At 36.4% G+C, this 13,538-nt stretch overlaps 1 protein-coding gene across 1 annotated transcript in view; it reads right to left on the bottom strand.

Moving 5' to 3' along the window:
- Positions 1–12,346, bottom strand: part of LOC5578090 (lamin Dm0) — a 39,897-nt gene extending 27,551 nt beyond the window's left edge. The window contains 1 exon segment of the mRNA XM_021854382.1: positions 11,538–12,346. Coding sequence (XP_021710074.1) covers positions 11,538–11,941 — 404 coding nt within the window. The 5' untranslated portion in view covers positions 11,942–12,346.
- Positions 12,347–13,538: the final 1,192 nt, after the last annotated feature.

Here is a 13,538-nt window from a genome sequence, read left to right as displayed (position 1 = left end):
AAGCAGTTTGTGATGACGACAGTCGGCATATGGCATTAATGGCCCTATTTTAACTACCTAAACCAGCTAAAACCAGCATATTCCACCAACATGAATCAATGCTTCTGATTGAGAAGCTGCTCCGGAATTGATTTCCGTGCTGGAAACGCGTGCCAGAAAACACTATCGTTGAGCATGAAGGGGGAAAAGAATCGCCCGCCATAATCAATTTGATTAAAGATGCGTTACGCAGTCAACTGGAGAGTAGCATGAAACGGTTGAATGAATGTTAAATTTGTTTATGGCTGAAACAAGAGGCTTCCACACTAAGGTATTGCAGGGTGGCCACCAAATATTCATTTTGAAATTCCCGCTTTTTTCCCGGTTTTCCCGGTACAAATTTCAATATTTTCCCGGTTTTTTTTTATTAAGGGGCCCAAACATAAACGGGGTCAGTTTTTGAGGAGAATATAGAAATCTACTTCAAGCTTTTCAATGGCATTTTAAGGAGATTTTTACGACTAATCTGAAAAATAATATTATTCGTAGAAAATTGGCTGGTTTTTGGCTTCTACACAATTAATATAGAATGAAAAATTACTGAAAATTTTTATAAGTCTATTTTCTCAAAACTAGGCTTCTGGCACTTATACCCTCATTTAGCTCAATTGTGCTATTCTATTCTTGGCACTTTAAATTCACTTTGACAGGGATTTGTTTTAAAAGCTTCCAAGCCCATGTTTACCAACAACTAGTTGTCCCGGCAAACGTTGTATTGTGCAGTAGGCCGTACAGCAAGCGTTCAAAAAAAACCCTAAATTTGTGTCAAATTTATATTATTCGTTTTCTCATTTTTCTCGGAGGATTTTGAGAAATATTATTCCACAAAAACACGTCGGAGCCCTTGAGGAAAACAAAAGTGAAAGAATTGTTCAAATCGATCGTCTTGTTCTCAAGCCAACTCATGACATAAAAACACCATTCCATTTTCATTTATATAGATATGCCCCTTTTGTGCATCTTCCTACAATATATAAAAGTATTTCAATTTACAATAATTTGTTTTATCTTCATATAAATGAAGAGTTTACTAGAGCAAATAAGTTCAAGGTAAGGATGAAATAAATCAAACAAAGCCAACGGTTTGAATAATGTATCACACCTTATTTATACAACTTTTGGTCAATTAGACAACGAATGAATGAATGAAAATCAACAAAACATGTTTTCAAGTTTTCGAGAACATTTGGATTTTTTTATTTATTTGAAGCAACTAAAGAAAGTTTTGAGTGTTTAAGCTGTCAGAAGTCTTGAAACTCAGATTCAAAACTTCAAGTCAATAGTAAGATGAATAAATCATAAAATATTTCGAAACTTCGAAACCAATGAGTAAAGTGTTATAGTGTATCAAAGTAGATTGTTTCTACAAGAAATTGAATAATTATTGTTTAAAAGTTGTTTGTGCATAATTACACATGCTTAACGGCACTATCATCAATCGTAACAACTTTCTACGACTAATTGTGGTGATTTTGTAGATTCAGAGCTTATGAGTATAAAACGAAGCCAAACTTTGAATTTTCAAGTGCACAAGACTGGAGAATTTGTCAACAGTTCGCGTTGAAAATCAATCAAATTACTTGCTTGCTGGTGGTGACTAATGGGATAAATTTTCAAGGCGGAGCGCTGTTTGGTTCTCAAGTATTGAGCTCTTGAAAATTTGAGGTGTGGCTTCGTTTTACAATCACCTTAAGGATCTTCGTTCGAAATTATTTTCCCGGTGATCGTCTCACATTCCCGGTTTTTCCCGTCTTTTTCCCGATGAATTCAAATTCCCGTCTTTTTCCCGCTTTTCCCGGTTTTCCCGGTTCGGTGGCCACCCTGAGTATTGGCGATTGCCATGGCCTAGCGCTTAGTCAAGTCGGGTTTGTGAGAAAAACACCGTGATGCGTTTGTTATCAGACCGCTATTAATCAGCGTCGTGTTCAGATGAATTTGAATAACGTATACAATGTGTAACTACACATACCTACTTGGGACGGACGATTCCTTCGAATGAGGTCATCCACAATATCATACCGCGAAAGGTAAGAAGAGAAATGGTATAGAGGCGCAGGGTTTAGCCTTGGAAGTGCAATTTCCCACCCCTTCAAACGTTATAAAAAGCAAAGCCTCAACCGATAATGGCGCTACCTGAGGTGATAAAATCTTGTGTTCGCGTGTTTTCACTCGATGAGCGGAATGGCTTTGGAGGCTATGATGGTATTGAAGAACGTGGATTGATTCACAGCTAGTAGGAATGCATTTGTTTTACCACTGGATAATTTCTGAAATATTTGGATTTTGAATCAGTCAAAAATTTGAACCTCCTCTAGTTCATGAATATTTTTCTCCTTTTAAAAGTTACTCTTATTGGTGTAAGTAATGGCCTCAACAGTTTCCAGAGTTACAATAAAATAGAAAGATGCTGCAAAAGAGTTACTAGTTTATTTTCCATATATTAGATTGGGTATAGTGAAACAATTAAGAAAAAACGGCCATAATGTGCTGATAATATCAAGTTATATGTCATTTTCGTTAATCGTTTAATAAATTTTAAGTACCTACTTCTTCCATTCCAATCTACAAGAATCTATAATAATTATCGCATAGTCATTGATTAATGTTGGAGCGATTACTATTATTATTATTATTATTATTATTCATCTTTATTTAAGTGCCTTTTCGAGTGACGTATTCTTCACTGAAGGGAGCGATTACCCCAAAATGATTTCTCATTATTGAATAAAAATTCAACAAACATCGTCACCGATCTAGCTAACTGATGTTGACCACAGCATGACGTCACAATCGAAAGCTAGGCGTTTGTGAAATCCACCGTTTGTGGATAAGATCAATGGCTGAAAATATCCAGATGACATCAGATCGCGTCACGTTCGAACCGTTCTCTGTAAACGGTTCGCTTCACTTCACCTCCAGTCCCAAACGATCGTTAATGGCAGTGAAGTTGATACGGACTTTTGGCTTTGGAGACAACATTTGGGCATTGTGCAAACTAACGGACGGTGTGCGAGGTTTGAAAGGTTCCTACGGAATTGTTAAGTTAAACATCAGCCAACATCGTAAACAACGTGTTGTGAAGGTTAGGAGGTATGATATCATCCGATCCAGCACGAGATTACGAGCGTCAATGGTTGCAACTTGTGGAGGGATCTGAGCATGAATGGTTGTGTGCAAGCTTGGGAATCTACCGGTTAGTTGTCGATGTAAGGTAACAGCCACGAGAAATGAATGCAAGCATGCGTATAGGGAAGCAAATTCAAATTATTACTGCACTCACTCGTTCAGCAATGCACTTGATGAAGCAATTATCCTATCATTTTCAAGATCACCAACGCCAATAAATTTGCTGATGCAAATTAATTTTGTAATCAACAAGCATAGTAATCTTTTGATCTTATCATCTATAATTCTGGATAGACTAAATTACTCAAAAATTCATCCATGTTGCCTTTCGGAGAAAGTGTCTTATACAAAAGTATTTTATATTTTGATCAAAAATAATTTTATTTATTATTTATCTTTTTTCAAATTGATTTTTGCTTGAGGTATTTTATTCTTATCGTTGAATTATTTCGGGGCATTTTATTATTATTGTCGAAAGCTTTCTTAAACACATGTGTATCATTTATTCGTGCACTTCCGTTCTTCCAAATATCTGCTTCCGTTTTCTGGCATTACTTCGCAATTTAAACAGAGCCTGCTACAAACTTGTTGCTATCAGCACTTCCACAGTTATTATCTGAAAGCTTTCTTTGCGGCATTTAACATTTAGGCATTCGTATATCCTATTGCAAGCACAAAATTGAGACAATCTTCTTCTTTTTAGAACTTTTAAGAACAGCGTAATGTTCTTATGAGTAATCTCTTTTTTTTTTTTTTTTTTTTTTTTTTTTTTTTTTTTTTTTTTTTTTTTTTTTTTTTTTTTTTTTTTTTTGTGGTATTCAGTTGGAGCTGCCTGACAGCTTAACTTGTCAAGGCTGAACCCTCGGTCTGGCTTTTGCCAAGTTTCCCCTCTACCAGGACCAATACTCAGACGGACTAGGCAATGGCGCCCACATGAACACTGTTTTTTATTAGTATTGTGACGTGGTAGTTTTTGAAAAGTACCCATATTCCCTTGCTTCTGAGAAAAGGAAGCATTATGAAAATCAGCAGCTCCATTAGAATTTGTTTGAAATAGTAGTGCATTACTAATACTGTCTAGTCGAAATGGTTTTGAATAATTTGTCATACAAGTGCTATTCTGATTACTATTGTCTTTTACGTAAGATTAGAGTCTTAAATGTCAAGTGTCGTCAAGTCTTAACAAAATTAGGCTGTTTAGTAGTAGTTCTAGTTAATTTCATTTTTGTTGTTAAAAGTATTTATTGGTCATTACGTTCATATATCCTTAAAGAAAAAAGTCGCTTTCCTTGTCTGTTCAACAATTTTTCGAAACTAGCAAGTGTACCCTAATGATCGATCTCAGCGTCTTAGTTTCCATAGTCATTTTTATAGTGAATATTGAAGAGTAAAGTTACCTTAGGCTTCTATTACAGTCTTCTACAAGATTCACTTTTCGGTGGCAAATGCAATGCTTCACAACGCCTACTTTCTACTTGCAAATTTTGCGAAAATGAAGCTGGAATTAGATTATTTATACCGCTGTTACAAAAGAGGTATTTCTTATTATGGCAATGTAAAAACCATATTAAAATAAGATTATCGCCACTTATTTCTACTCAGTGAATCTACTAGTCATTTTCCTAAGAGTTCCTATGTATTCCCTACGTCGTATATGATAACGATGTATCTAGCTAGCTAATAGTAAGAGTGGCTACGGATCATTCTGGTTAGCAAAAGGCAAACTGAACGTCACCAATAGTATTAATGTCCACTTCGAATAGATTAATTATTTGAAATGGGCATCAATTCTATCAATGACGCAGAATGTCCGTTGGATCACATCCGAGATACTATTGCGTCTATGCCATATGAATTATGACGCGGCTTTAAGCAAAAAGTGCCAAAATGTGATACCACCACTACAGGTTACGCCTTTGGTTTCCATCATATGGGCTAATGGATTATGCCCTCCCATCGCGGCAAGGTCGCATAACCAAGGGGAGGGAAATGTTCTTATGAGTAATCTCTGATAGAATATCTCGAAAAATAGCTGATGAACTCCTGCTAGGATCCCTGAAGAATCCTCCCGATTATTGAAGTCTAGGAGGATTAATATATATATCTTAATATAGAGCTGAAATAATTATTTAGAAAATATCAAACGATAATATTCTGGAGGTTGGTTTGAGGTTCACAGGAGTTCCAGAATACTATCATTTGATGGTATTTAAAAAAATATATTCCAGATATTTCCCAGTTGGAAACCTCATATAAGCTTTTTGAATGAAATGGATGAAAATGCTAGATAAATCTCTGTACGAAATTACAAGGGGATTTTCATGACAAGTGTATTGAGACTTTTTTTGAAAAAAAAAATCTGTAGAAAGTCCTGGATGATTTCATAAGACTAATTACAGAAAGAATAGATGAAAAATTCTTGGAGGATTTCTCGAATTAATCTCTTGGGGAATTTCTAGAACGATTCCTGGGTGAATCCAGTGGAATTTTAGATGGAATCACTATGAAAATTTCTGGAAGAATTACTTAAAATCTGCATAGGTTTCTCTGGTAAAAACTCCTATAAGAATCATATGGAGAATATCAAAGGATAAATACCGCAAGAATCTGTGGAGGAAATCTTGGAAAAATCCCAGGGGGAATTTTTACAACAATGCATATAGAAGTATCATCGTTGGACTGATCAAGGATTTCCTAACAAAAATTCTGTTTGATTACCGTAAAACGGGGTAACTTTGATAATGCGGGTAACTTTGATAATGCGAGGCTCTCAACATACTAAACGAAATAACAAAGTTTCTGTTAATCTGTTAAGCAAAACGAATGCAAAAGTAAAGAGTATTAGTATGACACTTCATGTTAAAGCTATTTCCGTTGGAATCAAGTACATTTGAGGATTTATATGCAAATATGGAAAATTTATGAGATTTTAGCAATTTTGAAATGCTCTCAAACAATCTGTTCTACGATCACTATTTGATGAAGTCATAATGAATTCGTCACTTATACTTGAAAGCGAATACTATTTTTACAAACTGGGACCATTTTTGTAATCTAAGTCAGAAATTTCCATATAGCGTTAAACGCCTAAAGATATGCAACGCCCTACAAATGTTCTGTAATCCATTCAATTTTGTTCGAGTGATGCTCCATTATCAAAGTTACCCCAAAACAGAAAACCGACTTTCGATTATATGAAAAATTGTATATCCATTAAGAATAAATCTTTTGGAAATCTATCAACTGGAATCGATAGTTAGGATACCAGTACTTGTTTTAAAAATATATGTTAAAATTCTTTGAAACAGCATGCATAAATATTCAAGTTTTCTTCGAAAAAACTATCAAAGTTACCGCGTTTTACGGTACTTTTTAAAATTCCTTGCAAAATCACTGGATGGAATGCTGTATAAATCACTGGTAGACTTGTGGGAGGAACTTTTGGAGGGATCTCTGTGATTGTGTTTTGAAAGTTTGAAACGAAATATTGTCTTTATCAGTTCCACCAGATCAAAATGCAGTCCGAAGATTCAATGAACATGGGCACCTGATAAACACGATAATCCTACTTGTCAATCTCATTTTCCTGACCTGCTTGCGTCATTCTCGCTAGTCATCAGAACTCGCAACCCCGTTCAAGGCGAACGTCACAGACCGCCTGCCCGGTCGGTTTCTGCCTTCCACCGGGTTAAGGCGCGGGTGACATCACCGTTTGTTTGCATTTTGGATTTTTTTTTTCGATTCAACAACCATAACGACAATGTCCCCGTCCGGCGAGCTGCGATTTGTGCCTATCTTTCAAAGATTTTTCTTCACGCCTCGCACATTCCTCACGGCGTTTTGTTTGCTTCTTCTGCTTCTAATAAATTAATTCAAACACAAACATACACCGGATTGGGGACTGTCTTGAGACGTGTGACTGTGTGTTGTAGAAATTTCATCACAAATGCTGCAGAGCTACAGTGACTCAAATTCGTATTCGTACAGGGCAATGTTTCCACATCAAGTTGATATGGGGCGGTCCAATAATTACGTAAGACAATTTTCGGGTTTATTTGAACTTTATTTGGATTTGTGGCAATATTTTAAAATAAATACTAAGTTTATCGATGTATTAGCAAGTAAGCAAGTGTAAGCAAGTTTTCTTCAAAGAAATTGAATGAAATTCTCCAGTAAGCTGAGAAATTGTTCAGAAAAATTCGTTACGTATTCCTGAAGCAAATTTCAGGGTACCTTCAGTTCAGTTACTTTTATAATTTCTTAAGTCACCATTGATGAAAGAGGATTTTCAGCAAGACTCACTCTTGAAGAACTCTTAGAAGGTTTCCAAGATTATTGCTAAATTATTATTAAGATAATTGAAAAATATAAAAGAAAAAAAATCATATCTCGCGGGATACTGTGAAGGAACTCCTGGAAAAACAGGACGAAATTCCTAAAAAAAATGTGCAGGAATAATTATTACTGTAATCGTAGGATCTCATAAAAAATGCTGGTGTGGAACCTTATTGAACTTTTCAATATTCCATGGGGATTTTTTGAGAAATTGATCAAAAAACGTTTGGATGAACTCCAAAACTCCTTGGGCAAAACGCTGGAGAAATTTCTAAAAAAAATCTAAAAGAACTTAATATTGACAGATCGAATTTAAGGAATTATTTGTAATGTTCTTAATAGATTTACTCGAGTAACCCCTCGATGAACTTTTGGAGCTATTCTTTGGAATAATCGTAGATAAAATGGCGTTGAAATTCTTGTCGAATTTTCTTGAAAGAAATTCTGTGGCAAACTTCGAATATTTCTTGGATTAACGTCTGTGGAACTCGGTTGAAAACTCAGTGAAAAAATATCTAGAAGAAGTCCTGGGATAGACTTTGTTCAAAGTTATTCTGGAGGAATTCCGGCAAGAATCCTATGAAAAATTGCTGAAGGAATTTCTTGAAGAATTCTTGATAAAACCTCTGGAGCAATCACAAGGATAATTTCTGAAACTGTTCTCGAGGAATATGAGAAGAAATTTTGCATCCTAATTATCTGCAAGCAAGACAAGGGAAAAACAATTTGGAGACTATTTTGATTAAAATAGAGGCTTCAGACACCTTTTATCAAAAATAGAGGCTTTTCAGAGACTTCCATAAAAATTTTATCTAAAAAACCTGCTAACAGCCCTAGATATGTTAATCCTTTACTAAATAAAAATAGAGACATTAAAAACATCATCATGTTTTGGTAAGCTGATAAAATATGATACTTGAAAGGATCCTCACTGAACAGCTCATATAGTATTTTCAGAGCGGCGCCGCCGAATTTTTTTCGAATGAAGAGTTTTCTGGCAAATAATGGTAGCTCTGAGTTATGACGCAAAAACCCTTTGTCGTGAACATATTCTGTCTTGAATTACTACCTCAAAATAATTTCCCTGAGAATTCCATGTTTTTTCCAGGTTGAATACAATTCCCTGATAATTCCAGGTTTTAACAGGTAGTAGACACCCTGTCTTGAGTTCGCCGATTGAACTTCTGAGGCGAAGTTTCAAGCGAATAAACTGTCATTGCTCTGTTGGCTCGACTTTTATCTCGGCTGTTTTTTGCAAACAGTCCGACATCACGTCGGAGGAAGTAATTTCACCACAACGGAAGAATTGTCAGTTCGAGCTCGCCAAAATCCTTCCGATTGAAAATGTATTGGGGGTGCTTAATGTGCAACTGCTTGCTTTTCATAAAATAGGATGAATATTATAGTTTTGGGATATGAATACAGTTTTATCACACATAGATGAGCTGAAAGTGCATCAACATGCTTGTTTTAGCAAGCAAATGATCCGATAGATCAATAGATTTTCTTTTCAACGATAGTTTGAAAAAAAAAAATGTTTATGGATGTCACAGTGAGTTCATCGTATGTTACCTTAAGTTCGTTGGTAATGAAGAGAAATTGATCGAAGCTCTCTCTTCGATTTTTATCCGAATGCACAATACATAGACCATTGTTTTTTCATTAAAACACTATTATGATCAAGGTATTCAGAAATATACCTTGATTATGATCATCCACCATGCTTTTTAGTGGAAGCTAGTTATCCTGAAATTTAGATATTTCTTTTTCCAAGTAAATTTCTACCCATTGCCAAAGGACTTTCTTGGAGAATTGCTTCAAGGAATTCCACATAGTTTTCTCTTGAAATAGTTCAACAAACTTTTCCAATACTTCTCTATGAACTCTTCTAGAAGCTCCTCACCTCCAGGATTCTCTTAAAATTGTTAGAGAATTTCTTTCAGTTTTGAATTTTTCCACAAATAGCTTTGTATTTCAGGAATACTTCTAAAGATGTTTTCCAGGAATCACATAAATTGTTTCGCAAAATGTTTTCATTTTTTCTTGGAATATTTTCAATAATTCTTCATGATGATTTGTTACAGGTAAATTCTTTTAGTTGATATTTTAGTATTCTGATGAATTACGCCTAGGTTTTCTCTCCGAGGAATTTAGTTCACAGATCTAGAGAACTTGACCGTTTGCGTTGAAAATTTGATGAATTGGTTGCATTTTGGTGATGATCAAACAATCAAATTTTCAGCTCAGAGCGCTGATTGGTTCCTTAGACTTGATGATGATTCGTTTTATAATCATCTTAACGGAATGCATTCAGGGATTCAAAAATGCGCAAATAGTAAGTTTTTTGATGTTCCTCTGGAATTTGTCGTGCCTGCAGCAATGGTCCGAGGATCTCCTCTAAGAATTCTTTAATGATTGTCTCCAAGTAATCTCATAAAATGTCAATAGATTATCGAGCAGATTATTTCAAAGAACATTCCTGAAATTTCTGCTTTTCAATAATGTTCTGGAATTAAAAAGATCGAAGAATTCTAAAAGACATTTATGGAGAATTTTCTGGGTATATTCTAAAAAACAGGGCTTATCTAAAAGAAAGCTCATGACAAAAATCCTAAAGTAAGACAGTACTGCCCATACTCGCATAACAGTCCCATTTATATATGAAATCCCATATAATATGGGACTGTTATGCGAGTATGGGCAGAGTATTATCTGTATAAACTGTTTTCAAACACAATCTCATGTCAAAAACACTCGTATTTTCTACGCAATTTAAGATTTTTCATTTATTTTCTCATGCTTCTCATGCTGCATTTTTACATCATATATAATAAGAGTGAACTTTTCCATGTACTATGATCAGGAGCACAAATCTAGAAAACTAAACAGTGTTCAGAGATGACAAATTGATCGATTGATCACCACCAGCGAGTAATCAATCTATCTTGTTTATTTTTTTTAATTAATGATTGTTTGATTCATCTTATTTATGGTCTTTAAATTTTGAGATACGGCTTTAATACATCTTCACTTAAATACGAGAATCCTTATTAGTTTTTCTATACACATAGCTTAACCAGTTTTATTTGAATATTTTGAGCAAACTTGTAAAGTTTTACATGATTTGGTGGAGTGAGCCACCAACTTAGAAGAAGTTGTTCGAAGAGCACTGTTGATGCTTTTTATTTTAGAAAATTTAAATTCTGAGGAAACAGTAGAGTATATAGTTTACTCCATTATGCATTAGAGCATTTTCTCAATGGTGTACTGCTATTTTGAAAGATTAATTACCCATTTTTCTTTTTATGTATCGTATTGAATGCAAACATCACGATTATTAACTATAGTATTGCTGATTGAGCCTGATCGATAATTGAAATCCCTGACATTCCCTGACTTCCCAGGTAGTCGACACCTTGTATAGCTATTTTAGAATTTTGATATGTGTATCTGTACAACCGATCAGAAATTAATTTCGTATTTTTGTATTTGTATGTTTAGTTTTGACGATTAGTTTAAAACTTTATACAAGGTCAAATTGATTATGTTTGAATAGGGATTCGCTTTCATTGAGATGTTAGTCTCTATAAAGGATGTGAATAGCGAGACTTTTTATTCATATTCAACTTTTCCACGTATTTCCGGGAATCAAAATATAAACAATAACTGTACATATATCTATGCTTTTGGAAATGGACTCATGAGACACGAGACTATACACTATGGGTAATGCCACAATAGATTCAAATAATGGAGTGAAAAAGAACAGTAGAAAGAAATTGAAATTCGATAAATCATTAGATCAAATTTGGCAGGTTGTTTATCAACCTTTTTTGAAAATATTTCCCTGTACGAATATAAATTTGGGTCACTGTAACTGTAGGTAGAGTAAATAGAAGCAAAGCTGACGAAGGGGTAAGTAAAAGTGCATGACGTCACCTGTCCGAAAAAAGAAATCTCCACCTGTGGACTCGCCTTTGCCGTCTATTTACCCATCCCATGAATCCCTACAAAAGATCACCCGGAACAACACTTACCTCTTCTTGAGGTCCTCGTTCTCCTCCCATATCCGCTTGGCATCGATTTCAAGCTTGGCCTTTTCGCGGGCCGTTTCATCCAGCAGCTTGCGAGCATCGTTCAGCTCGTGGTCGTACATCTGCTTGATGTTGGACACTTCCCGGGTGACGGTTTCCTGTGAGCTGCGTACTTCCATCGTTAGGCGGGAATTCTCCTGCTCCAGGAAACGCACCCGGTCGATATAGCAAGCCAGACGGTCATTCAGGTTCATCAGATCCACCTTCTCCTGCATCCGGGTGAGCCGGGTTGGGCTCAGAGGGCTCGAAGGGCGCGCTCCAATTCCGGGAGTAGTTCCCTGGACCGGAGTGCTGGCCGTCACCGGGATGGGCGTCGAAACGCCGGATCTCTTCGTTTTCTGAGACATTTCAAATCCTCGGGTGAAACACTGTTTTCTTCCCTGCACAAACACAACCGCAAGTTAGAGACACACACGACTCTTTCTGTGGTCGTTTCGAAACCGGGGGGCCGCCACACAAAAATACACTGCCGGGTTTCTTCTTCTTGACCGTTTAGGTTCCCGTATTTTCCTGTCTGCCACCGCGCTTCCGATGGAAATCAATATTTTCACCGTAAAAAAACGGAGATCTACACGAAATTTTACCACAACAAAACAGAAACCAAACGCACTGTTTACTTCCTTCCGAAAGCGGACAAAATTTCACCAGAATTTTCGATTCGGCTTCGATAAGATTTCCGACGAGCACAAGCAAAAGTAATGACACACCACCGCCGCCGCGTTCAAGTACAGATCTGAAGAAAAAACCCACGCCTAGTCAGTCAAGTCGGGTCGGACGATGAAACTGCTCGAAATAAGGTTTCGTTCGTTACCTCCTCTTCTTTTTCGTCGGGTAACGACTCTCTTTTCTCTCGGTTTTTGAATCGCTCACACGTACACCAACAGGAATGGGTCTCTCTATCATGCACAGCGAGCAAAAATGATAGTCGGATGCTGGTCAAAATGGGTTCAAGTGCAAGTGATATTTTGGATTAAATTTTGTTGAAAACGACAATTATTATTACTTTTATTTTTGTCTGGTCTGCTGGATATGATACACCGAGCGGCAGTTAAGTTTTCACAAAGCGTATTTGCCCCAAATACCACACAGCGAATCGTTCCGGAAATCGAATCGCGTTTGATGAAACACCGTAAAATTATCTCGCATTGAAAATGAGGTAAAATTTGGGCAAATGCGCTAATATCTTTACTTGTTTGGCTTTTCATCTACGATAAAAGCATGATACAGTTAACTCTCCATAACTCGATATTGAAGGGACCATCGAGTTAGGGAGGTATCGACTTACAGAACACAAAACCAGTGCAACTTCGATCCAAGGGACCATCGAGTTATCCATGAAAACCTATTTTTACTATGGTTCTCTAACTCGATATCGAGATATGGAATATCGAGTTAGGGAGAGTTAACTGTATTACTCAGCAGCGTCGAATCAGGATGCTGTCTTCAGTGCACTTATTACTTGTACTTCAAGAAACAAGCGCACCGAATACGTTGAGATGATCCGATGCAAACGTGCACTTTTATCACGCTTTTTCTGAACTCTACAATTTTTGTGATAATCCAATTTGGGGTGAAGTGCGCAACACTGACACGAAAAATTTGTATGCATCGGTTTTTTAATCTTAAGTTACTCACTTTCTACTCCCTTTATGACAAAATTAAACATTACTCTTAAGAGAGTGAAAATATAGTTATTCAACTCTGAGCAGGTTCTACTTTGTTCCGATGTGAATCGAATTCGACTCACTTTTGAGTAGAATTGAACGAACGTGTCAGCAATTTTCATTCACACATCGATGAACCAAAACACGGCGATGTGAGAGAGCGGCCGTCAAAAGGTTTCACAAACACAACTATCGAATCTGCTCGATGTGTACGAATGTGACAGCCGACTTGGGAGGTAACGGTTTCACCACACTGACTGCTGCTGCAACCGTAAGAGGA

This window comes from Aedes aegypti, chromosome 3, assembly GCF_002204515.2.
Source record: "Aedes aegypti strain LVP_AGWG chromosome 3, AaegL5.0 Primary Assembly, whole genome shotgun sequence".
Classification (NCBI taxonomy): Eukaryota; Metazoa; Arthropoda; class Insecta; order Diptera; family Culicidae; genus Aedes; species Aedes aegypti.
The sequence above is the reverse complement of the archived record's forward strand: the minus strand, read 5'-3'. Positions and strand labels throughout refer to the sequence as shown.